The sequence below is a fragment of the Pteropus medius genome, unplaced genomic scaffold (assembly GCF_902729225.1).
Source record: "Pteropus medius unplaced genomic scaffold, Ma_sr-lr_union100, whole genome shotgun sequence".
NCBI classification, from domain to species: Eukaryota; Metazoa; Chordata; class Mammalia; order Chiroptera; family Pteropodidae; genus Pteropus; species Pteropus medius.
Genome location: NW_024346065.1, coordinates 953,605 through 979,904, shown reverse-complemented (window position 1 = coordinate 979,904; position 26,300 = coordinate 953,605). Strand labels below are relative to the sequence as shown.

Below are 26,300 nucleotides of genomic sequence, written 5' to 3'. Positions count from 1 at the left end.
TGTCAATAAAAAAAAAATAAACCACCACAACTTCATGGTGAAATAAAAGTTTGCCCAAAGGAAATGTGAGAAATAGCCCAGAAAAGTTTTTTTCCTAAGCAGTTACTAGCAGATTATGTGCCCCCTATAATCAAGTGACGCTGAAATTGATGAATCACTATAGCCATATTTCCTGCAATTATAGTAGTCCCCTTTACCCATAGGGCATAAATGCCAAGACCCCCAGTAGGTGCCTGAAACTGCGGATAGAACCAAACCCTATATACACTATGTTTTTTCCTAAACACACATACCTAGGATAAAGTTTAATTTATAAATTAGATACAATAAGAAATTAACAAAATAACTAATAAAATAGGGAAATTATAACAATATACTATAATAAAAGTTATGCGAATGTGGTCTCTATCTGATATCTGATCTGGTAACTGAAAGGGCTAATGGGCAGGTAGTATTTACAGTATGCAAATACGAGACAAAATTCACACTCCAGGCAGGATGCAGCAGGACAGCACGAGATTTCATCACACTACTCAGAACCATGCACAATTTAAAGCTTAGAAACTGTTTATTTATGGAATTTTTCCATTTAATATTTTCTGACCACAGTTGCCTGAGGATAACAAACCATGGAAAGCAAAACTATGGATAAAGGGGGAACTACTGTATTTATCTTTAAGAAGTACTTGAAGCTATTACCAGCTTAGTAATACTAGGATAAAAGAATAAAAGATAAAATGTAAAGAGTGTTTAATCAAGCCCCTAAACCCAAATTCACACATCATAAAATATTTAATGTAAATTCACTTTGCCTATATGGCACTTACATATGGAAGAAAAATAAAGTTCTTCCACATATAAAAGTTAAAGTTTTTCTATTTATTTAAGATTTTAATATTTCTATTCATGTGATACCTTTCTCAAAGAATGGTGCATTCTTCCTTAGAGGCCCTTCTGGATAATGATAATGAATAATTAAAATTTTTATAATGCAAGTAAAGCTTAAGATGGGCAATTATAACTCCCATATCTAAAAGCATCAATAACCTAAAAAAAATCATATAATTCAGTCATGAGAGCCAAATTATAAGGCATAAATTTCACTGAATGCTCCTATTTAACCTAGTATATTATTTGACTATTTTGTCTCTGTAAAGACATACAAATTTATCGAATGTGAGCAGCTAGCCTAATTGACTTTCTCTATAATTTTGAATTCTAAGCTCAAAGAGGTGAAGTGATTTTTCACAGGGTAAACAGTCACTCTGAAGAATCTGCAATCTGAACTCTAATCCATTGTGCTAAATATTTGACATAAGACAATTCTATTAGAGAAAGTGAAAACAAGTATTCTGAATTCTATGAAAGAGTGTAAGGTCATGTGCTTTTTAGATTATCAACTACCATTAGCTAAAAATCTACTATTTATTGACAAATTACAAATACAAAGGAGTTCTTCTAGAAAAGCTTTTAAATATCGTTTAAAATCTAACATTGCAAAATGAAGATTATTATTGCAATTTTACAAGTGAAAAAAAATGAGGGTCAGAAAGATTAAGTGACTTTTTAAAAATGATTAAGTTAGTAAGCAGTAGACTTGAGATCCAAACCTAAATCTGAAAAACCCTGCTCTTTTCACTTCATCAGATTGTTCCTTTTCTAAACATACTGGATCTTTCCCCCTAAATCTCACTTTAGCCCTAAATACAAGAAGCCTTTTAGGAGGCAGATAGAAAAAACTATGGAACAGTTGAGCATACAATAAAAGCATAAAGCAAGAGGAAATCAGGGGTACAAAATAAGTGTGTAAAATTTACAGTATGTCTACAGCCATGCTACCCTGAACAAGCCAGATCTCGTCTGATCTTAGAAGCTAAGCAGGGTCGGGCCTGGTTAGTACTTGGATGGGAGACCACCTAGAAAGACCAGGTGCTGTGGCATAAAAAATAAAAAAACAAGGGATTGTAAACTGATAAGGTCCTTGCAATCTGTAAGGTCAACCAAGGGTTGCCTCGCCTAAAAAAAAAAAAAAAATACAGTAAAGTCAGCAAGAACCTAAGAAAAATATCAATAATTGGTCTTTGACTTCCTTTCAAAGCAGTCTATACTCACATGCAATATGGGTAACGATTCAGAGATTATGAAAGACAAGAACTAAATATGAGGACATTCTGGTTCACACAAACTTTTTGGTCAGCAAACTTTGTGTAAAGGACCAGATAGTAAATACGTTTTATGGCTACATATGGCTTCTGTTGCATATTCTCCTTGAATTTGTTTTTCCTCACACCATTTGAAAATATAAAACTATTCTTAGTCTGAGGGTCATTAAAAAACAACAAAAAATAAAAAACAAGGAAGGGCTAGATTTGTTCTACTGCCCATAGTTCGCCAACCACTCTTAAAGCCAAGCAAGTAAAAAAAGCAAAGATCCAACCACCTCTAGCACGTGAGTTATTTTAAGGATCCCTAGCAAAAACTAGCCAATTTAACTTACACTTGATTATTCATATGAAAGCTATACTTATTTCTGTTCAACTGTTGACAAATTCTGGGTGTATTTTTATCTATATTTTAAAAACTGAATTTAAAAGTATTCATCAAAAATACCTGCTTCCAAGGGAAAAGTGATAATCAACTTGTCATTACATGAACAAAAGGGCAGACCATTCATAACTGGTACTTTCTGCACTCATACTTATGAAATTAATGCCCATGTGTGAAAGATTATATATGTATATGTATAATTACAGGAAAAACTCAACACTACAAAAACAATTGAAATTAAAGGCAAGTTCAAAATAATCCAAGTACAGTAATTTAAAATAAGTCTTATCGCCTTAATCTTGCCATATTCAATTACACCCAAGTCAGACAGAAGGAAAAAAGGGAGGGAGGGAATCTGACCGTACAACAAAAGTAAATGATTTTTAAATAATGGTCAAATTTTTTTTAGACCTGCAAATATTCAGCCTTGAATAGCAATCCAGAGGTACTCCTGGTACATTAGAAATGGAAGGAAGGAAGGGAAGGGAGTGAAGGGAAAAGAGATGAGAACAAAAGAGAACAGAAGGCAAGAAAGAAAGCAGGAATGAAGAGGGAAAAGAATTAGCTTTATATGAATTAGGGAACACTTTATATTGAATAGCTGCCTTTGGAATCCAGCAACCAAAGGCATCATCCATACAAAAGAGTATAAAATATTAATTTTATAATATCTATTAAATAAACGAAGTTATCTATTCTGCCCTCAAGCCATGCTTATTATTCCTTGTAAAAGGATTTGTTTCAGAGTATTTGGTCACTATTTGCTCCTCAATCTATGTACTAAGAACCAAAGAAAACAAGATATTGAGCCACAGTAAATGAGGCTCACTGTGGCTGAAATGTTTAGTCTGAAATAGTGGTAACAAACAATAATCAGGTTAACATTCTCATCGATATAAAAATGCCACCAACTTCAACTCAGGAACATATAAAAACATAAGAAGCACTATTTAAAGCTTTTGACATTTAATAAAAAAAATTACTAAATTACTCTACATTTCCTAGAGTTAGATTATCTGGGTTCTTAAACTGGTTTTGCACTTACCAACCATGTGGTCTAGGGCAAATCACTTAACTTTTAAGATAAGATATGTAACATGTTCATATACAATGAGAACTTAAATGTTATTATTATTGGGCACAATAAAGCATGTAAAAAGCATGTGAAAAGCATGATCTGAGATGCCTCTCCAAATCTCTTTCTCCAGGTAGTTAAGCCCTTGAAAAATCCCCTGTGTGTGGGTGGGACCTGTGATTTGCTCTAACTAGTAGAATACAAGAAAGGTGATGGGATACAACTTCTGTAATTGTGTTACAAAAAAAACTACAACTTTATCTTAACAGAAGTTTCTCTCCCTTGCTGCCTCTGATGAGGTGATCTGCCCTATGGAAAGATCCACTTGGAAAGGAACTACGGCAGCCCTCAGCAGACAGATAACAAGAAACTGAAGCCCTCAGTCCAACAACCTGCAAGGAAGTGAATTCTGCCAATAACTATATGGACCTTGGAACTGTTTCCCCAGCTGAGCCCTGAGTTGAAACCCCAGACCTAGCCAACACTTTCTACAGCTTTGTGAGAAACCCCAAAGCAGAGGTACCAGTTAAGCTGTGCATAGACTCTTGAACCACAAAAACTAAGATAATAAATGTGTGTTGTTTTCTACCATTAAGTTTGTGGTAATTTGTTGCACAGCAATAGATAACTAATACACCTGTGTAACAGGCTACATTTAAATAATTGGATGCATTTTGTTTTTTAATTAGTTCTAAGAAACCAAAAATAAATAATTAAAAGAATGAATCACCAAACCTGACTCTTTTTTAACACAATTTATCCAGTGCCTTTCTTTAAGCTTTGCAATATTTATATTAATGGTCTACATATTTTGATTTAGGAACTATAAAAAATTTCCTTGACTCTATTTGATCTTTAATATCCTAAACTAGCTCTAGAAATCTTACATATTATTATTTTCCAAATACTGGAAGTTAATTTACTCTAATTTCATCTGCTTGTTGGTGATTCTAACATTATACATGAATATATTACTGTCAATGAGCAAAGTGATTATGACTCCAAATGAGAAAGCATGATCTGACCCTATATTTTATATAGCTGGCTTTTACTGAAGAATCTTTGTTGGAAGTAGGGAGTGGGTAGAGCTTGGAATGAAGTGGAAAAGGAATTTTTCTTTACAGGTTGGACTGCCAGCTGACCTTATAAATAAGAAGAAATTTCTACAATCCAAACCTTCTCCCTACTCCAATTCTAAATACACAGACTTCCTTGTTCATTATGACAAAACAACTTATAGGAAATTTTAAAGGTAACAGCCCCATCCAAATTACAGAGCATACAGCATAATAGCAGAGCTTTCAATGGCAATTGTGTATTCTGCTGTTGTTGGGTAGAATATTCTATAAATGTCAATTACATCAAGTTGATTGATGAAATGCTGTTCAGGTGAACTATATCCTTACTGATTTTCTGCCTGTTTGATCTACCAATTACTGAAAGAGAGGTGTTGAAGTCTCTAGCTAAAATAGTAAATTTATATATTTCTCTTTGCCTCACATATTTTGCCTCATGTATTTGATGCTCTGTTGGTAGGTGCATACATGTTAAGAACTGGTATGTCTTCTTGAAGAACTTACTCCTTTACCATTATGCAATGCATCTTCATTATCTTTGATAATTTCTCTTATTCTGAAGTCTATTCAATGGTAAATAGGGAGGAAAGGAAGCTAACAGGAAGTTGTCCATTACGGCCTCTGGTCTAGTTTTTTAGACCCCAACACAAAAAGCAAAGAGTGTTAGAAAAAAAAGGATTATGGCACTTTTTTTGTGACATAGCAGTTACTTTTACAGGCACCATAGCAACATGAGAGCCAGAGGAGAGAAAGAGCAATTAGCAGGATTGTTTTATAAACTATATAAATGTCTAACCAATGTACTGTATACTTGAAACTAATAATAAAATAAAATTTAAAAGAAAAAAAAATTTGGATTACAGAACCAGAGTGTCTGGGTTTGAACTCCAAATCTATCATTCGGTTATATAAATTTCAGCAAGCTACTTAACTATGTTTCATTGTCTACATCTATAAAATGGGGGTAGAGTACTTAAATCAAAGGCCTATCATAGAGATTCAGTTAAGAATATATAAATTGCTTAGAACATGGCTTGATACATAGTAGTACATATTAACAGCTATTGGTGTTTTGTTGTCTTGCTGCTCCAGCTGTTGATATTGTTGTTAGAATAATCAAGGTGCAGAAGCTAACAACTTAAGTCATTTCCCACTGAAATTCAACACTCAGCCAATGAAATACCACACAAAACATTGAGAAAGCATGAAATTACAACTTGTAGCTCTCTTATGAATAGTCTTATAAGCCATTCATTGCGTCTGTATACTATTGGACCTAGCTTTACAAAGTATTTGTAAGACCATGGGCAAAGTGGATTGTTATATTTTAAGCCCAAATTCATTAAGTGTTTGCCATTTTCCAAAAACTATTAGATTTTCATATATTGATTTTAAAAGTTATACTTTGCAGTGCATATGAAAAGGCGAGTTATAATGTTACATCGCAATGCTGTGTGTGTGTGTGTGTGTGTGTGTGTGTGTGTGTGTGTATGTCTGGATATGAATAAGAAAATTAAGATAACAAAAACTGATGATGAAAACAGCAATACATTCTTAATGTGCTGTTTTCTTACTAAGGTTCTGCCCTATAAAAACTACAAACGACAATAGTATGGAAAAATATGCATGATCCTGTGCTTCTGTGCCATATAATCAATTACTATAGCCATAAAACAGGTGCAGCTTATTTTAACAGATGCAAATTAATTAAAAAATAAATTTCCTTTCCATCTGAGATTGTTGCTGGCCCTGCAAATAATAGTGTATTAATGCTATTCCCATACTTCCTCCTCTCCGTGACAACTGTGGGTCACCTAAAATGTGCAGATAAATTTTTACTTTGTGCAACATATTTCTGGCAATCATGTCTATGGGGATGATTCCCAAAGGTAACTTCCTCTCTCATACTGGCTTTTTCCCTGAGTTCTAGACTCACTTTCCAACTTTCTATTGGATAGGTTCAGCAAGCACATCAAGCCCAGTCCATCTAAATCTCATCTTCACCTTTCTCCTAATAGAGTCACTACATCAGTCATGCAAAGATTATGGTTCACAGTGATAGTTAAAAAATTCTGATTCACCTAAACTCCTCCTTTCCTTTACTACCCAACTGGGGGTACAATGGAAGGAAACATTAAAACTGAATCAAAGGAAAACCTGAAAAACCAGAACAGCTCCAGGGATGTAAGTCCGGGAGCTAATGGCAGCAACATCAGGTAGAGCACTTTTAGTTGCAAGTAGAATGTAGTATATGATGGCAAACACTATTCTTGAAACACTATAATAACAATAATTTAACGAAAAATAGGTAACTTGTAAATATAACCTTTTTTTAAAGCTATCAGAGAGGTGAATAAATGCATGATTAAACTGACTGAAATTCCACAGGACAGTAGTCTAGGAGCCTCGTTCTGGGTATAATGGGAGGCACAGGCCTGGATCCCACAGAAGGCTGGTGTGAAAATTTGGAAAAGGCAAGAGCACTAAACACATACCCAATTTTGTCCATGGTACATTTGCTGAATTCTGGAGCTCCAAAGGAGGCTAGAGAGTGATTGTTAAGACAGACTGAAATTGTGATAATACGAGACAAAGTCTTGCTTGAAGCTTACCTTAATCCATTGCTAGTCTTTTCTTCAGTGTTTGCTAAACTTAGATACTACGTGGGGCAAGAGGACAGACAGCAAAGTTTAAAAAGTCTACAGAGCAGACAGTATTTCAAGTCTTAAAAGAAATCAACCTAGTTCCTAAATCAAAATCATGGAAGAACTATGCCTGAGTAACAGGGCAGAAGTGGGGTAAGTTTTACTAAAACCACAATGCAGCCATGACCCAGCTCAATCACTGACTTCACTGGATTAAAGTTAAGCCCAGAGATAATACATCTCTACCAGAGGGAAGCCTCTGTAACCTCCATAATACTTTTACACATAACATCTGACAAAATAAAAATTACTAGACAGGCAAAGAAACAAAAAATTTGACCGGTAATCAAAAGAAAAATCAATAGAAGTTAACCAAAACATGATCTCAATATTATCTAGATATTACCAGACAATATAAGTTATATTAGAAATATTATTTTAAAAAATTATAAGAAACATAAACAACAGATGAAAAAAGGAGAATTTACAAAGAAATTTGAAATTATGAAAAGAATAATCTGGACATCCCATAATCAAAATATATAAAAATTATTAATTGGGTATGTTTAACATCAGAATGCATGCAGCATAAGATAGGTTAAATAAATTAGAAGACAGTTCAAAAGAACATATACAAAATGAAGTACAGTGAGAAATTAGATCGTGAAAGAAAACATAAAAGCCATGCAAGACACCATTAAAAGAAATCTGCTTACACATGTAACTGAAGTTCCTGAAGGAAAAAATAGAAAGAATGGTCCAGAAGCAGCAGCTGAAGAGATAATGGCTGAGGATTTTCCAAAACATATAAAAGATATATCAAGTCCCAGAATTAGAAGCTCGGTGAATTTTAAACTGGATAAAAACAAATAAAACCAAAGCTAGGCATGGCATAGTCAACTATATAACACAAAAGACAAAAATCAAAGTCAAAATTAGCCAAAGAAAAAGATACATTTCATTGAAATTGCTGACTTCTCAACAAAATTATAAAAGCCAGGAAACAATGAAATGACATTTAAAGTACTGTAAAAAAAAATGCCATGTAAACCATAACCAAAAAGAAAGATGGTATAGCAATATCTGTAACAAATGTTAGACTTTATAGCAAAAAAAGTATTGCTAGAGATAAATAAAAACATTTAATAGTGTTAATTCACAGAAAATAGTCTGAAATTTAAATTCACCAAACGATATAGCTTTAAGATATATAAAACAAAAGTTGCCAGAGATGAAAGGAAATAGACATATAACCACTTAGAGACTTTTCTCATTAGCTGATAGAATAAGCAGATTAAAAAAATAAATCTATATAAATTTATAAAATATTAATAACACAATTAACCGATCTAACTTAATTGACATGTGTAGAAGAGCATACCCAACAAACAGAATATACATTTTTCCTAAAACTTTTACCAACATGTCATTTGCTGAGCCATTTAATAAATTTCAAAGAACTAAAATAATACAGAATATAATTTTATATAGTTGAAGAACAAACTAGAAATCAAAATCAGGAAGATAAATTAAATAGCCTGACTTAGAAATTAAGCAACACTCCTAAATAACCTGTGGGTCAAAGAAAAAAATCACAGGAGAAGTTCGAAAATATTTTTAATTGAATGACATTTAAAAAAGGACATTGTCAAAACTTGTGGGACACAACTTAAAGCCGTGGTTAGTGAGAAATTTTAAACTTTCCAGGCATATGTTAGAAAAGAAGCAGGGTTTTAAATCGATGATGTAAAATTCTTTTTGGAAAAGCTTTTAAAAAGAACAGCAATAAAACCTAGAGATTGTAAAAAAAAAAAAAGAAGAAAAAGAAATTATCAAACTAAGAGTAGAAATCAATAAAACACAAACGGACATACAATAGGGAGAAAAAAAAAACAAACTACCAACCAGAGATTAGTTCTTTGAAAAGGTAAATAAACTGGTATATTCTTAGGAAGATAAAAGAAAAAAACACAAATAACCAATATAAAGAATGGAAAAGGGAATTACAGATATTACAGTATGGAGAAAAAAATTAAAACGGTATTATTGAACAATTTTATGCTAATTCATTTGAAAATGTTGATAAAATGAACACATTCCTTGAAAAACACATCTTACCAAAACTAACATAAAAAACAGAAAATCTGAATAGACCAATTACTATGAAAAAGATTTTAAAACCTTCCCACATATCCCCTTCCTCTCCCCAATCTAACCTCCACCCTCTCCCTGCCCCCGCAAAAAAACAACTATAAGTCCAGATGGTTTCACTAGTGAAATTCTAATAAACTTTTTAAATAGAATGAATACTAATTTTATATAAACCCTTCCAGAGAACAGACTTGGACTGCATAACCTTGATACCAAAACCCAAAAGACATTATAAGAAGAAAAAATTACGGGTAAACATGTCTTGTTAACATAGAAAAAAGTTGGGTCTATGGCCATGCCACCCTGAACAAGCCCGATACCATTTCATCTCAGAAGCTAAGCAGGGTCGGGCCTGGTTAGCACTTGGATGGGAGACCACCTAGAAAGACCAGGTGCTGTAGGCATAAAAAAGTAAAAAATAAAGGATTATAAACTGATAAGGTCCTTGCAATCTGTGAGGTCAACCAAAAGTTGCCTCGCCTAAAAAAAAAAAAAATAGAAAAAAGTCCCAAATAAAACAATGGCGAATTTAATCCAGCAATATATTAAAAAGTTAATACAAACTCCAGGGAGAAAGTATCTGATTGTCAAATTGTGAAGGCTAGGGATCTTGACTAAAAATCTCACTACGATATTCTCATATCAGAGAGAATTTTCTCTAAGGAAAAATAAGATACGCTTAATAGAACAAGGAATAATGGATGCAGGGTTGCAGAAATAACAGCTATGTATAATGGAAGGTTATAGATAGATGGCAGGTGCTCTATACATTCCAATCCACCATTCATTTGTTCTAGAAATATAAATACACTGTACACATGAGATGAGCAGTTACAGAGAAGAGAGCCTAGAGGAAATTCTCCCTCCAATCAACCAACAAAAACAAAGGTATCCCCACTTTCTAATACCAGCTTGTATTTATGATATTACAGATATATTGTCTCACCTCTTAGAAGCTGATCTCTAGATTTGAATGTAGTAGTTGAGAATTTAATTTCAATGTGAAAAAAATATAAAGAAAATTATTTATGAGACTCAAAGATTATTTGCAGAAGGAACAAACCATATTAAAGGCAAGCTTTCCTTTATGCAATAAGAACAAGATACTTGGCAGTCAGAAATAATCCCACTGAAGTATCAGTATTAAAGTTGGAATTAGGAGAAAAGTGAGCAATTATTTATGAGCCTAAATTGTTAAGAGGCAAAACCATTTTGGGAGAGCAAAATTCCCATGGTGTAGAACAAGATTTTACAATGATCAAAGCATAGTCCAAAGTCAACCAGAGCCGCAGCTACTCTTGGTGATCTTATATAGTAAATGTTCAGCTGAGATTTTTGAATCATTGACTTTTCTCTAGTTTCTATTCAGAGAGGCAATACAGTTCATCAGAGCCCAGGCTTTTGAGTCATACTGCCAGGATTCAAACTAAGTGCATCACTTATGAAAAGTGTGACCTTGTGAAAACTAAATTACTTAATATCCTTTTGATTCCTCATCCATAAAATAGTTATGAAAACAGTACCAGCATCTCATAAGGAAGTTGTGGAATTCAATAAGATAATCTATGCGAAGTCCTTGGCACAGTACCTAGCATATAATAAACTCTTGATAAATGATAGCTATTACTACTAACCTATAAATTATCAATCTTTGGTTCCCATAATAATCGAGTAAGACTCTCCTGAAAGATCACACTATCCATGATCCTCCCTGGCTCTTCCCAACAAGGAAATAAAATGATTTACAGATTCAAGAAGTTATCTTTCCACTTTCTAATCCTTGACTACTTTGTATCTTGCTGAATGGTACTACTACTACAAAGGACAGGAGCGACATTTCATTCACTGTTGTAAAACTCTTAACACCTAGAATTGTCTCCATAGAACATCAAAAATTAAAAGTAATATTATGGTGAAGAAAAATGTTATGGAACTAAACAAAGGGAAAGAACTGATTTCTAAAGAAAGAGTAAAGTGCAGTGAGGGTGAGGAAGCAAGGGAAGGGGAGGGCCATGAACATCCTCTCTAAAGCCTCAAGGAATATGACACTGCCAGCTATATACTTCCGTCCCAAATGCACCTCAGCTTCCACAACATAGCTCTCTCCCCGCTCCCTCCTCACCTTCCCTGAAGGCTCTATGCACAACAGTATGTTTACGGTTTCCACTCCTTAATTCGTTGGTTTCTCAAAAAATTAACTTTGTGCTCTTGTTCTCTGCATTTCTTCCCATAGGATTAATTACCACTTCTAGAGTAATGACTCAAGCTCATCATCTTCTGAAATCTTGAACCTCTTTCTTGAGATGTAGCAAGCATTGAATACATGATTACCTTCATACGTAAATTGAAGGAATTAGAAGATATCACATAACTTTTAAACGCAATAACTTTGAACATAAATACAGAGATTATCTAACACTATATTCATTTGCTCCCTGAAAATACAAGACTTTGTTTTTCCAAACAGTTGATGCCTTCTAACATATACATGTCACATTTTTAATAGACTAGAAGTCGCAATGATAATAATTCTCTAGATTCCAGATCCAGTTATTTTATTTAAGGATGAATTTTTGTTTCTTCACTTTAATGTTATAGTTTAGACTAACCCAGCCTCTCAATTATTATAATTTTTTATTATAGTCTATATCATAAAAATTAACATACACTAATTTAAATCATATAAAGTTGGCATTTAATGTATCAAAATTATCAAAATGCTGAAGATAATTATAAATAAAAGGACAAAAATGGCATAGTTTTTCCTATATTAAAATTCATATACAAAATAAGATTTGCCACTATGAAGAAATTCTCTGTTAAACACATAGATATCATTGGTATAAAAAGTATCTTACAAAGATACTTAAATTTTTGCAAAAACTGTTTATAGAAACCATTAAGTATTTTTTTAATAGCTGTATGAAACCCTGCACCTAAAAACAAAGTACAATATTTCATCAGTCTTCCTTCAGTGTTTTAGAACCTACCGGAGAGATTCAGCCATTCGCCTCAAGTCTTCATTTTGCTGTTTTAAGCGTTCAAGCTTTGCCAGGATCTTGGACAGTTCTCGGCTAGAGTGATCAGGGTGGTCATTATCTCGAACCAAATGACCACCTATATAAAACAGCAAGGTCCCCCAGGCAAAAAGAATGAGCATAATCCAACGCCAGGAACCAGTCCATGGCCGCATTTTCAGATTTTCAGCTCACTCCCCTGACTTCCTGAAGCTCAAAGAATTGAAAACATCTTATCTCTGTTTCCTGTTAATGCAAAGGTAGTAGCCTTCTGTTGTTTCAAAACATGATGCTTCAGACAAATTAGTGTCTCTGGTAGTCCCGTGGTAAATCTTTCAAAGAGATCCTCCTGGTGGTATGAGTAGGAATCTTTATTGTCCTGTGCTTCATGGACTCTACATGCTGTGGAAAGAGTAAGAAATGTATTTAAATTATGTGGGATATGTAAAATAGCATACACTGAGATTCATGCTGAGATTCAAGGAAACACGTTGTTGATGGGCCAAGAGGCTGGCAAATGACCTAACTGCCTAATAATAAGTAAAAACCTTAAAAGCTTCAAGTCTGCATATTAAATCGACCATGTATGCCAGGATTCTACCAGATAAATTAATTTGCTCTAAGCCTGAAAATCTTCTAAGCATCATCATCACTTTTCTTTCTTCTTTACATCATTGTATAAGAGCTTGTATATTTATCTTTGAATAATCAATCAAAACCAAACAAAGTGTACTCAACTACATATTTTGACCTAATGTTTCCATTACCTCAAACAGAAACATGTTCTCTCTGTAAATGAATTCATTCCTATATGAACTCCACTTCACTGCTCAGCTGCCATTATACCACTTAACTTTGCAGGTGATAGGCAAATTGTCACTTTTAGGATAAATTCTAAAAATGAAATGTATATTAGCCAAGCAAAGGTTATCACAGTCATTAAGCAATTGGCAAGCACTCCAAAAAACACAAGCAAAGGTTCATATGGATTAGGCTAGATTATTCCTTCCTCAAATTTACTAAAAAAAACACCAACATTTGCATTTACAACAATGTAAATTCCATGAATTCTGTCCATTTACTTGATTGATGTATCCCAACTACTTAGAGAAGTGCTTGGCACTTGGTACCAATAAATATTTTTAAGTAAATGAATTAGTGAATTAATGAGTGAAGGATATTATACACAACATATGCCAGCATGACATATGCTAGCATGACATATGACAGCATTGAAGCACATCAGCTTCAATTGCATTTTATATCCCACTTAAGAAAGCAAATCCAAATGTAGAAAGTGATACAGTGCTCTTTTATGGGAAAAACAGTTCAAAATAAAATCATTCACAAACTTTGAGATTTATTATTGTCAACATATTCCTGACAAAATAACCCTTAAATGATTAAAATAAACTGGCCTAAAGGCCATAATATCAACAGTCTTATGGTTACCTTTTAACCATAAGAAAATAATGTGTCCTTACTTTTGTCTTACTTTCTTCATCTAGAAGATTCATTTTGCAAAGACAATGGGAAGACTGAAGAAAGTATATACAGCCTTTGATATAAAGCCACTCAATTTATTTATGAAAAAATTTATTAGTTAAAACACACCAAATTTATTAATAAAAATATTTCAACATTAACTATACGAGCTAATTTCTGACTATAATTTGTATAGTAATGTTTGCTGAGATTTCTTCTCAGAGTAGGTTGTTTTCAAGTATTTATGAATTCATTCCTGTTTGAGATTCACATACTATCCTTCATCTGCAGAATATTAAATGGATTGAAATGTGTCAGACTTCCTTCCACAAACTTATTTAATTAGTGAAAACACTTTTTTAAGGTGTATATATTTAAATGATTCATTTATTTTGGTATTTACAGAGACTCTTTGGGCTATATCTGTTTAATGTCTCTATAATAAAAAAATATATAATTTTTCAAAGTGATTTCTTGAACCTGGAAACTAGAATATAACGCCACTAAGATCAGGAGCTTTAATGGAGCTACTGTGAGGCTTAAATGAGGTTAATATATATAAAGCATTTACTATAATACTTGACATGTAAGAGATGCTCAATAAAAGTACTTCTATCTTAATGCTGACAAGATATGGAGATTAAAAATATGGGTGCCAGAATTGAAAAAACCGAGACTAGAGTCTTGGTTCTGCTACATCAGAGCTAGGTAACCTCACAGAGCTTCAATTTATCTGTAAAATGAATATAATACATACTGCCTCTCCCACAAAATACTGGGAGAGGCTTAAAATAATCTATGGGAAGCACTTTGCAAACAAGTAGTTATTACGCCATATATGTTAACAGTTACGTTATTTTATAGACCCAATTATGTTTTATATAATTTATGTAACATGTAGTATTGTAGGCAATTTCTAAAATGGCTGCCTATGATCCCTGTGTCCTGTATTCACACCCATATATAATCTCCTCCTCCTGTGTGTGGGCTGGACCTAGTGACTTGCTTCTTAAATAGGATACAATGATAGGATTTCACTTCTGAGATGATTCTAATGACTGAAACTTCTGTCTTGCTCGTATTCTCTCGGCTTATTCACTCTGATATATAAGCTATCATACTGAGAATTCTATACCCAACGAAAATATCTTTCAAAAATAGACTTTTCCAGAATTTAAAAAACCTAAAAAAATATTGTGTTAGCAAAACTGCACTATAAAAAAATATACAGCATGGTTCTTATCAACATTTAGAATGTAAAGCATCTAGAACAAATCTACCATGTATTTTACCTAAAATCTATATAACACCGTAATTCATTCACTCATCCATTCAAAAATACTTATTGATTCCCTATTACATAAAAGACACTGTCCTAGGCACTGGAGGTTATAGCAGTGAACAAGACAAACAAAAATCTCTGCCTTCAAGAGGTGACAGACGTTAAGCACACTTATTGTAGTGATCATTTCACAATATATAAAATTTCGAATCATTATGCTGTACACCTGAAACTAATACAATGTTATGTCAAAAAGAAAATTATCTGGTAGAAAGAAAAAATGTTGTGTTGATAAAAAAGAAAAAATTTAAAGCAGCCACTATTTACAGCACTTATCTTCAAAAATAGTGTATTACAGCTTTCGCCGCAGCAGTGTCACCTTATAGTAACAATCATCATGAATTGAAAATATTTCAGGTCATAAAATTCAAATAAAAGTCATCCATCATCATTAGCAAGAAAGCAATTTATTGGCTTCAGGGCAATTGGAAATCTACAGGTATTTCCCCATTTGGGCATTCAGCTTGAAAAAGGATTTCCCAGAATAAAACTTGTCATTAAACTTGAAGCAAAGTATATCAAAAATAACCTTAGTCATAGACATATGCAGAATTACCAAAGTATTTTTAAATATAAATAAACCGTAATTTGGAGGAGAAAAATAGTCACGGGGATAAAGTACATAACAAGGTAAAAAGAATTTCCGGGACCTTATTATCAGAAAAAAGCATAGCTAGGACAATAGAACAACATTCTTTTACAAGTACTAAAAGACAAAGAAATGGCAAAACTATACTTTGCTATCCGGTGAAAATATCTTCAAAAGTAAAAGCAGGCTTCCGTCAAAGTCAGTTTTCATTTAACTAAATACCAAGGAGTGGAATTCTTGGGTCATATAAAAAAATGTATGTTTATAAGAAAATGCCAAACTATTCCAAAGTGGCTACATCATTCTGAATTGTCACCAGCAATAAATGAGAGTTGCTCCATAATCTCTGAAGCATTTGGTATTGTCAATTTTTTTAAAGCAATTTTAATAGTTGTATAGTCATATCTCAATGTAGTTTCAATTTGCATTCAATTTTCCTTGTAACAAATAACACTGAATATGTGATCATCTTTTCATGTGTGTTTTTTTTTTTCCCCAACATATCTTCTCTGGTGAAGTGTCTATTGAGATTTCTTGTCCATTTCTACATTAGACTGTTTATTGTTGAGATTTCAGTTCTTTATATATTTCGGATACAATTATGAGATACTTGATTTTCAAATATTTTCTCCCAGTCTATGACTTGCCTTTGCATCCTCTTAACAGTGTCTTATACAAAGAAAAAGTTTTAATTTTTTTACAATATAATTGATTTTTTTTTTTTTTTTTTTACAAATTATGGTTTGGGTATTATATCTAAAAATTCATGCAAATCTAAGGTGACATATATTTTCTCCTGTGTTTTAAGAGGTTTTCATTTTAGGTTTCAAACTTAAAAATACACTTACCCAAAATTCCCACTCCTTAGATATAAACCTAAGAAAAAGGAAATCTTATGTTCTCACAAAAACTGATACTCAAATATTTATAGCAGCTTTATATATAACGGATAAAAACAAGAGGGAAAAAAATAAGATGGCCTTCAACAGGTGAATGAATTTAACTATGATATATCAAAAACAAAGGCATACTAATTCAATAATAAAAAAGAACAAGCTCTTGACCTTCTCAACAAAATGAATAAATCTTAAATGTATTTTTCAAAGTGAAGGAAGAGAGAACCAAAAGCTGCATATTGTGTGATTCATTTACATGACATTAAAGGAAAGGGAAAACCACAGGATGAAGATAAATAAGTGGTTGCCAACAGCTGAAGGTATAAGGAGGGCCTGATTACAAAGAGATTACAGGGAAAATTTTTACAGTAATGGAAAATTCTAAATGATACCAAAGAAGGTGCCTCATCTCTGTGATATTCATCCCAAAACTCATAATTCCAGTCTAGTAATCAGAAAAATACCAAACACAAACTGGGAGACAGTCAACAAAATACCTGGCCTCTAGTCTTCAAAATTATCAAGGTCATAAAAAAAATAAAACTAAGAAATTGCCATAGATTGAGGAAAACTAAGGAGATATAAAGATTAAATGCAACACAGTATCTTGGTTGGTTTTTGGAAGAGAAAAAGGATACTGTGGGAAAAAATGGTAAAATCCAAATACTGTCTGTAGTTCAGGTTAATAATACTGCACCACTGTTAATTAGATTTGACAAATGCACCATGGCTATGTAAGATGTTAACATTAGGGAAATCTGGGCAAAGAGTGTATGGACACTCTCTGAACTTTCTTTACAAATTTTCTGTAATTCTAAAATTATTCCCAACTAAAATGTTTTTAAAAGATAAAGGCAGAAAACAAAAGCTAAAAGATGCTTGTTGCCAGAAGATATACACTACAAGGTATATTTAAAAGAATGTTTTTCAGGCTGAAAGAAAATGATTGCAGACAGAAACTTTAAACAATGCATTTAAACAGACATGTTAAATGTATGGTTAAGTTTAAATAAAATTTTTTGTTTTAATTTCTTTTAAAATAAATTTGATTCTTTACAATTAAGATAATGACAAGTATTATAAGATTTACAGCAATGTCATAAAAAGAATATGGTTTTAAAATCTCCACATTATATTTCAAGAGGTATGATAGTATTTGAAGTTTGTTGAAACAGGTAAAAGGTTCATAATGTAAATTCTACCAATGTAATATAAAACAGGGAAAAACTGATGAAACCAAAAATGAGTTCCTTGAAAAGATCTATAAAATTGATAATATTCCAGCTGAATTCATCGAGGGGGAAAAAAAGAAGACATAAGTTGCCAACACTAGAAATGAAAAAGGGAGCATCATTACAGATGTTACAAAAGGATGTTAGGGAATGTACAACTTTGGATCAATAAAGTCTGACCCAAAATGAACAAATTTCCTAAAAGAAACAAACTACCAAAGCTCAATTGAGAAGAAATAGATAAACTGAATAGCCTAATAACTATTAAAGATGTTAAATGTGTATTTATAAACCTTCCCACAAAGAAAACTCCAGACCCACATAGCTTTAGGTGTGAACTCCACTAAGCATTTATAGAAGCTATAACAGCAATTCTCTAAAAGTTTTTCTAGAAAATGGAAAAAGAAAAAAAGTTTGACCATTCCTTACAAGGTGAAATATATACTTATTATATAACTGAACAATTCCACTCTTAGGTATTTTCATGGGAAATGAAGATATATGTCTATAAAAGACTTGTACAAAAACGTTCACAGCCACTTTGTTTATAAGCATCAAAAATTTGAAAAAATCCAAGTATCTACCAACAGGTTACTAGATAAACTGTGACACATTCAAAGAATGGAATACTGTTTAGCAGTAAAAAGGAACAAACTACCAAACAACATGGATGAATCTCAAAAATATGCCTGGTGAAAGATGCCAGGAACAGAAAAAGAATACACGTTTATACAAAGTTCTAGAACAGAGAAACATACAGAGTGACTAAAATCAGACCAGCGCTTGCTATGGAGCAAGCAGGTAACTAATTAAAAAAAGAAATGACAGTTACATGAAGGTATAGATTTAAGAAAAGTCATCCAACTGTACACTTAATATGGGTACATTTTATTGATATTAAATTATGCTTCAATAAAGTTAAAAAATTTAAGAAAAAGTTTAAATGATCTCCATTTTGTGAATGTAACTCAAAATGCCAATAACTGAAGAGTGCTAATTCATTAAAGGGCTAAATTATGTGCTTACATTTTGAATTTCAATGAAATAGATTTTTTTTCAAAATCATTGTACATTCTTACTTTTAATGAAAAATTTTCAAAAATAATTATTCTATAGCTATAATCAACTTCAATCCAAATGTTAATCTGAAAATTATATTTTCCACACATTTCAAATAACTAGTAATATAATTAGCAAACCACAGAAACACTGATGAATTTTCTTAGCAGTCTAACCTTTTCTCAGAGCAAAAGAAATGATCATAAATATTCAAAATAATAATGATTCCCTGAATTGTAATAAATATATATAGTTTAGAGAGTTATCATTTTTAGAAGAATTTATTTTCTTAACAACTGAAAAGAGTAAAAAGGAAATTATCATTACAGAGTGTTTCTTGTGGTAACTCAACTCAACTGAATGAACTGAAAAATTCAACAGAAAAATATAATCATTTATTCAACAAATTTAACAAATGACTACTAGAATATAGCAGAGGTTAAGGAGACTGTTATATTCTAAAGGCATCAGGTTGAAAAAGAGAAATAAAACTCTTAGAGAAAAGCTAATTATCAATTATAAACTACAAATAATTAAAGAGCTATATATATATAATTCAGTTCAATTCCAGATTAACCCAAGAACATATCTTTAAATAGCTTCTCATTTGATCTCAATTCACTTTCAAATAAAGTATTTTTATAAAATTTATTTAAAATATTTCTTACTGTCCATCCTCCATATATAAGAAAATGGTAGTTTATAAAACTGTATGTTTATCAATTTAAGAAATAAGAAAAAGCAAGTAAAAATAGTATCACAAATTAAACTAGCCCTTTAACACTAGTTGAAATCAATTTTTATTTCTATAAAAGCACCTGGTGAAACTAACTAAGCTGAAATGTAGAATGAAGAAGGGGAGGGAGAGATGGAAGAAGGGGAGGAGAGAAGGGCATGGGAGTGGAAATGAGGGGAGGGCAGAAGAAAAAGAAAAATTTCACATAGCCCCTACCAGGATTATAAAATCCAATTTTCATTCATTACTTATGGCGTCATCTATCATACTTTCACATTGCTTGTCACTAAAATCACAGTATATACACATATGAATTTAAAATGCCAAGCATCTTGAACACATGAGCACAAAATACTCTTTATTCACTGAAACCAGTGGATAGCTTAGAAATTAATCTTCCTAGTTAATAAAGTACAAACACATAATCACATTTATAAGGTTTCTATCAGGAATATCTGATTCAATTCAAGATAAACACACCAGGTGTGTTTACTGATATAATTCATACTATTCAAATGGGTCCAGAAATCTGGCTTGGCATCTTTACTTTCAGCCCTAAATAAATTTAATAGTGCCTAAAATGGTAATACTAATAAATTTAAATGAAATGTATACCTTACCATTTTATTTGATTATCAAGTATGTATACAACATATACTTGATTGGCAGGGTGATATAGTAAAAAGAGCAACCATTTCAAATCAATCACTAGCTGTAACACATGGGCAGTTTACCCAACTATAAAATGGGAATAATTGTAAAGATCATGTGAAATAATATATGTAAAAGTGATTTGTAAACTGTACCACAATTTATAATTAGTTACTATTATCTTTCTCTTATTCATTAGAAACTAAGTATACCAACCTTCTGCCAGTTTCTAGATTATGCCAAGTTCTCACCTATCATGGGGCCTTCATTCTTGCTATTTCTTCTATCTGAAAACTGTAGTTCCTTTGGCTTGTTCTTATAATTTAGATCTCTACTTAAATGTCACCTGTTTTAAGAGACAGTCCCTGAGAACTTGTATAAATTATGAAGTTATGATACGAATAAGAGAAAAACCAACTCAAAATGACTTTAAAAAGAAGAAAATTTTAATTTCTCAATTGAGAAAATGTAGTTAATTCAATTTCTCCATGAAATAGTCAAAAATTTCTTTTCATCTTTCTATTCTACCCCCTTAGCATTTGACCTCAGCTTTTGACCTCAAGCTAGCTCTCTTCATGGTAGCAAGTTGGCTGCCTCAATTCCAGCCACATGTAACCACGGGTAAAAGAACAACTGGTAATCTCTTCTGGTCTGTCCCATTTTAAAGGAAAGGAAACTATGATGGAAGTCTCCCCCAGAAGATTTTGCACATCTTAATAGCCATAACTGAGTCACCTGTCCCTTGCAAATTCAATCACTGACGAGTGGAATGAAATCAGCATTATGGCTTAGACTAATCAGGATTTATCCCTAAGTGTAGGCTCCAGAACAAAACTGAGAATCTGAAAGCAAGAAAGAATGAAAGAATGACTTCAGGACTCCACAAGAATGCTACAACACGTTATCTTTTTAAAAAAGCACTCACCATCCCATTATTCTCTATCAAAACACTTATTGACTTATTTATTTCCTATACTAAACAGTATTTACCAATAGAACAGGGACTTGGAATACAGTAAATAAAACAGAGCAACCCCTTTATTAATATTGAACAAATGAAAAAGTGAATGCATGAATATTACCCAAGTGTACATATACTTAATGCCTACAGTCAAAATTCTAGGCAAAATAAAAATAAAAACCAGCCTTAGAAGAATTAGAACTAAGATTCAAAGTCATTTTCATATGTTTATTCATTTATTTTTATATGCAGAAAATGTCAAAAGTAGATGCTCAGAGAGAAATATATCCAAATATAATTTCAAACCAAAGACTTGCATTCAAGCCAACTGTAAATAAACTGCAGTCTTCAAACATTACATTTAACAGTTAATAATCTCAAGTCACATACAAATAATGAATAAAGATGCACAATCTTTCTAGAGAACTCTTTCTAAAGAACAATATAAATTCAAACTTTCAGATTCAAACAGCTCTAAAACTGTTTCTACAGAATAACAAATTCAAAAGTGTAATAAACATTTTATGCTCCTGAAAATTTTAATGGGATTCATTTTTTAAAAACTACATTTTAATCATCATATAAGAGGCATGAAATCCTTTTAAAGGCTAATCTTTACTACTACATGTATGAAGAATATTAAAATGATATAATTGGCTAGTATTTGGTTCAGTAACACATGAGCCAGTTAGGTGGCATAAACAATTTATACATGCTAAAATAAGAGAAATTTAAATAAACTGTGGTACAACCATTGGTGAGATACTATTGCTCAATTTAAAATGTTAAGTATGAAGATAAATACACATGATATAATGTAGTTAATGCAGAATGTAGAGGGATTTGATGATGTTCATAGGTAGCGCAACACCTTGAAAAATATAAGCTCTAAGGTCAGGAAGAACTGGGTGTAAACCAATATAGATTTAGACTAGTAAAGAATCAGATAGAGCCTCTTATCTTCTGTGAGCTTGAATTTTTTCTTGAAATGACTATAATAATTCCTATCACATGAGCCTATAATTCTAAGTTGATAATAGCTACATTAATATAGTGCTTCCTGAATACTAGACAATTTACTCATTGCTTCACAATTATAATATTATTTAATCTTCTCAACCACCTTATGATGTAAGTACTATCATCCTCATTTTACAGTGGAAGAAATTAAGGCATAATGAGATTAAATAACTTTCCTAAGGTCATAAAGCCAGTAACTGGCAGAACTAAAATCAATGATAGCTGTTTTATTATTATTGTTGTTGTTGTTGTTGTTGTTGTTGTTGTTATTATTATTATTAAGAAAAACTTGCTGACTATAAGAATTGCAAGGGAAAAAATCTTTTTCTATACATACTTTTTACCCAAGAACAGGCAACTATATAACTACAATATGTCAAGTATAATTTGATCCAGAGACTTAAAAGCCTCAAACTTTCCTTCTCAAATAGTACAGTTAACTAGATAATACAAACTCCATCTGACTTCATTTTTTAATATTTAAGGCACAGTGAAGTGATTCCAGACCAAGATAGAGAAGACACACTTGTCCCTATCCCTTCCACTGAGAAACACCCAAAAACCCTGGACATGCTATATAAAACAAATACAAGACTATGAAAGGTGGAAAGAAAAGGCAGACCTGCTAGGGATCCAGGGACTAAAGGAACAACACGTTAGTGAGTTCCTTGAGTTTTCTTTTTGCTTCATTTTTCCCAGAAGGAAGAAACAACAGAAAGAACAAAAATATGGATAAATATAATAGACTTTCCCTTCTCGAGTTTTCCACATTGTTTTACAGGTGACAAAAGAAGTATAACACTGTGATGATTTTAAATATATGCACAGGAAATATTTAAGATGTATAAATGAAAGAAGGTAATGAAACTTACATAGGTAAAGTTTTTACACTTTACTCAAACTGGTAAAATAGCAACACCAATAGACTGTGGTAAGTTATATATTTTTAATGCAATACCTAAAGCAATTACTAAAACATCTACACAGATACAAACATTTAACAATAATAGTCATTAGAGGTTTAACAGAGAGTGAGTTTTAGAGTCAACTAGAACAATGTTTGCCCATTTCCTCTACTTTCCAGTTGTGTGACTGTACCAAATTACATAACTTCTTTATAAATTAGAGTTAATAACATTCATTGGGCCAATTAGAGTTAAAACATATTAATGACAATTATTATAGCTATTATTATATTTCGATTGAGTCAGACTATTAACGCTCTCTATTTATTTAGTTTTGCTAGTTTAAATGAATATATTAGTCTAGAATTTAGATAGGTATGTAAAGTGCTAGTCATAATGACTAGCATCTAGTATAGACTTGATAAATAAAAGCTATGATTATTTATTAGTAAATAAGAAGTTACTGTTAACCTTTCCTTAATCCTATAGACTCTACCATAATATCTTATAACCTCCTTGACATCAATCTTGGCAATGATTTTTTTCTTATTTAATACCAAAACCAAAGGCAACAAAAGCAAAAATAAATAAGTGGGGTACATCAAAAAAGTGCTTTCTGTACAACAAAGGAAGCCATCAACAAAATGAAAAGGTAACCTATGGGAAGGGAGAAAATATTTGCAAGCCATATAACTGATAAGGGTTTAATACTCGAAATATGTAAAGAATTCACACAACTCAATAGAAAGAAAACCAAACAATCCATTTAAAAAATGGGCAGAGGATCTGAATAGACATTTTTACAAAGGCTAACAGGTACATGAAAAGGTACTCGACATCACTAATCATCAATGAAATGTATATCAAAACCACAATGAGATACCCCCTCACACCTGTTAGCATGGCTATTATCAAAAAGATAAGAAATAACAAGTGTTGGTAAGGATGTGGAGAAAAGGGAACCCTTGTGCACTGGTGAGAATGTAAACTGGTGCAGTCACTATGGAAAACAGCATGGAGGTTCTTAAAAAAATTAAAAATAGAATTACATTATGACCCAGCAACTCCACTGCTGGGTATTCATCCCAAAGAAACAAAATCACTATCTTGAAAACATATTTGTACCTTCATGTTCGCTGCTACATTATTTACAATAGCCAAGACATGGAAAGAAGTGTCTATTGAAAAAATTGAAATGTTCAGAAATATATGGAAAGGAATTAATACATTCACAAAGAAAAAACAAAGGTAAAACCTATATAGGAACCACATTTGATAAATTACAATGAAATACATGACCTCAATAGTCTTTCTAGGCCTAGAACTCCACACTATTCCACACTAAATAAAATCAAATCATAAGTTAGGCGACATGAATAAAGAGATTGTAGAATTCTCAACTCTGGCAACTAAACTTTTGTCTATACAAAATTACTGAATTAAACGTGTCAAATTAATTATTTTGGTGTCACAGAAACCATTAAGAAGTGAGGGCCCAGATACCAATACTTTAGAATCATCTTTATATCAAAGAGTGGAAAAGAATCAATCATTTGCTATGTAGGCTCCAAAATAATCTTTTCTCAACCTCTTCCACAGAAAATGGCTAATTCAAAGTTTTCTAACTTTTTTTCATATTTGCCAATCCAAAATTTTGAGGAGACACTTGAACCGAGTGTAATTAATAAGAAGGATTTACCAGGAAAAAAAAATCTACATAGTTATAAATACTTCATTTAACAATGGCATAACAAGTTAACGATAGTAACCTATAAAAACTATTAATGTTCTGTACATTACAGAATACCCCAAGACAGCAGTAGCTTAGTTAAACAAGATTAATGTTTATTTTTTCCTTTTGTAAAAGAAATCTAGAGATAGGCAATGTAGAGATAGTGGTTGCAATCTCCTCAGGGACCCAAGCTTCTAACTTTCTCTTCCATCATTCCAGGTGCCTGGCTTCCATCATCAAGATCTCCTCATGGTCCAAAATGTTTGCTAAAACTCCAGTTATAATACCTTCAATAAAGGTCAAAAAGAAGAAGAGAAATGAATTGCAAAAAAAAGAGGTTTCTTCCAGCTAAGTTGGTACCCTTTACAAGCACACACATAATACTTCTGCTTTCATCTCTTTTCTCAAAATTTAATCACATAGCTGGAAAACATAGTCTTTTCTCAAAGGCATCAACGTGCTAAGCAAAAAAAAAAAAAAAAAAATCTGCATTCTATTACTAAAGAAGAAGGAGAAAACATATTTTAAGGTTGGGTAGAATAGTAGCAGCCTACATCCTATCTCCCTATCTGTTTTTCACAGTTTCTGAATAACTCTTGATTTTGGGAGAAGTTTTACATAATATCCTTATAAAAGGTTTTCTCAGTACTTTCTTGGCCATCCATGGAGTATGGCCTATCCTAAACTGTACTTTATCACAATAGGTACAGTAAGATTATAATTCTGAAGTCTTATTGAATAAGATTTTTCACCTACCATATCTTCTGTACCAGCTGAGATAGAAAAGTTGATTTGTTTCGTGCAGTGACTTAACAGAGTGCTGGAACTCACTCTGTGTGTTTTGACCAATTAGCAACAGAGTTCCAGTGTGGTCTCTTCCGTTACAAATTTTGGGTCTATGTTTATTCCATGGACACATCTGCTACATCATAATTACCATCAATCCCATTGTAGTATCATCACTTACTGAACATGTACTGGGTCCTTGTGCAAAGCATTTTATTTACTTTATTTATTCAGTCTCATAACAACTCTATTTTTTTATTGATCATGATTTTATTGAAGATAATAATAGCAAATATTTATTGAGTACTTATTGTTCAGGCTTACTCGAAGTGTTTTACAGATAAGTACTATTATTATCCCAAATGTACAGATGAGAAAGAAGAGGCAGACAAGTT

General features: G+C 32.2%; 1 protein-coding gene and 2 pseudogenes across 5 annotated transcripts in view; 2 read left to right on the top strand and 1 right to left on the bottom strand.

Annotated features, from left to right (window-relative positions):
- Nucleotides 1–26,300, bottom strand: part of FUT8 (fucosyltransferase 8) — a 190,334-nt gene that overhangs the window by 102,784 nt on the left and 61,250 nt on the right. For all 5 annotated transcript variants that reach the window (XM_039875248.1, XM_039875251.1, XM_039875250.1 and 2 more), the window contains one exon: nucleotides 12,485–12,913. In XM_039875248.1, coding sequence (XP_039731182.1) covers nucleotides 12,485–12,687 — 203 coding nt within the window. In that variant the 5' untranslated portion in view covers nucleotides 12,688–12,913. The remainder of the gene's footprint in view (nucleotides 1–12,484; nucleotides 12,914–26,300) is intronic.
- Nucleotides 1,823–1,941, top strand: LOC120612825 (uncharacterized; annotated as a pseudogene).
- LOC120612826 (uncharacterized) lies at nucleotides 9,780–9,898 on the top strand (annotated as a pseudogene).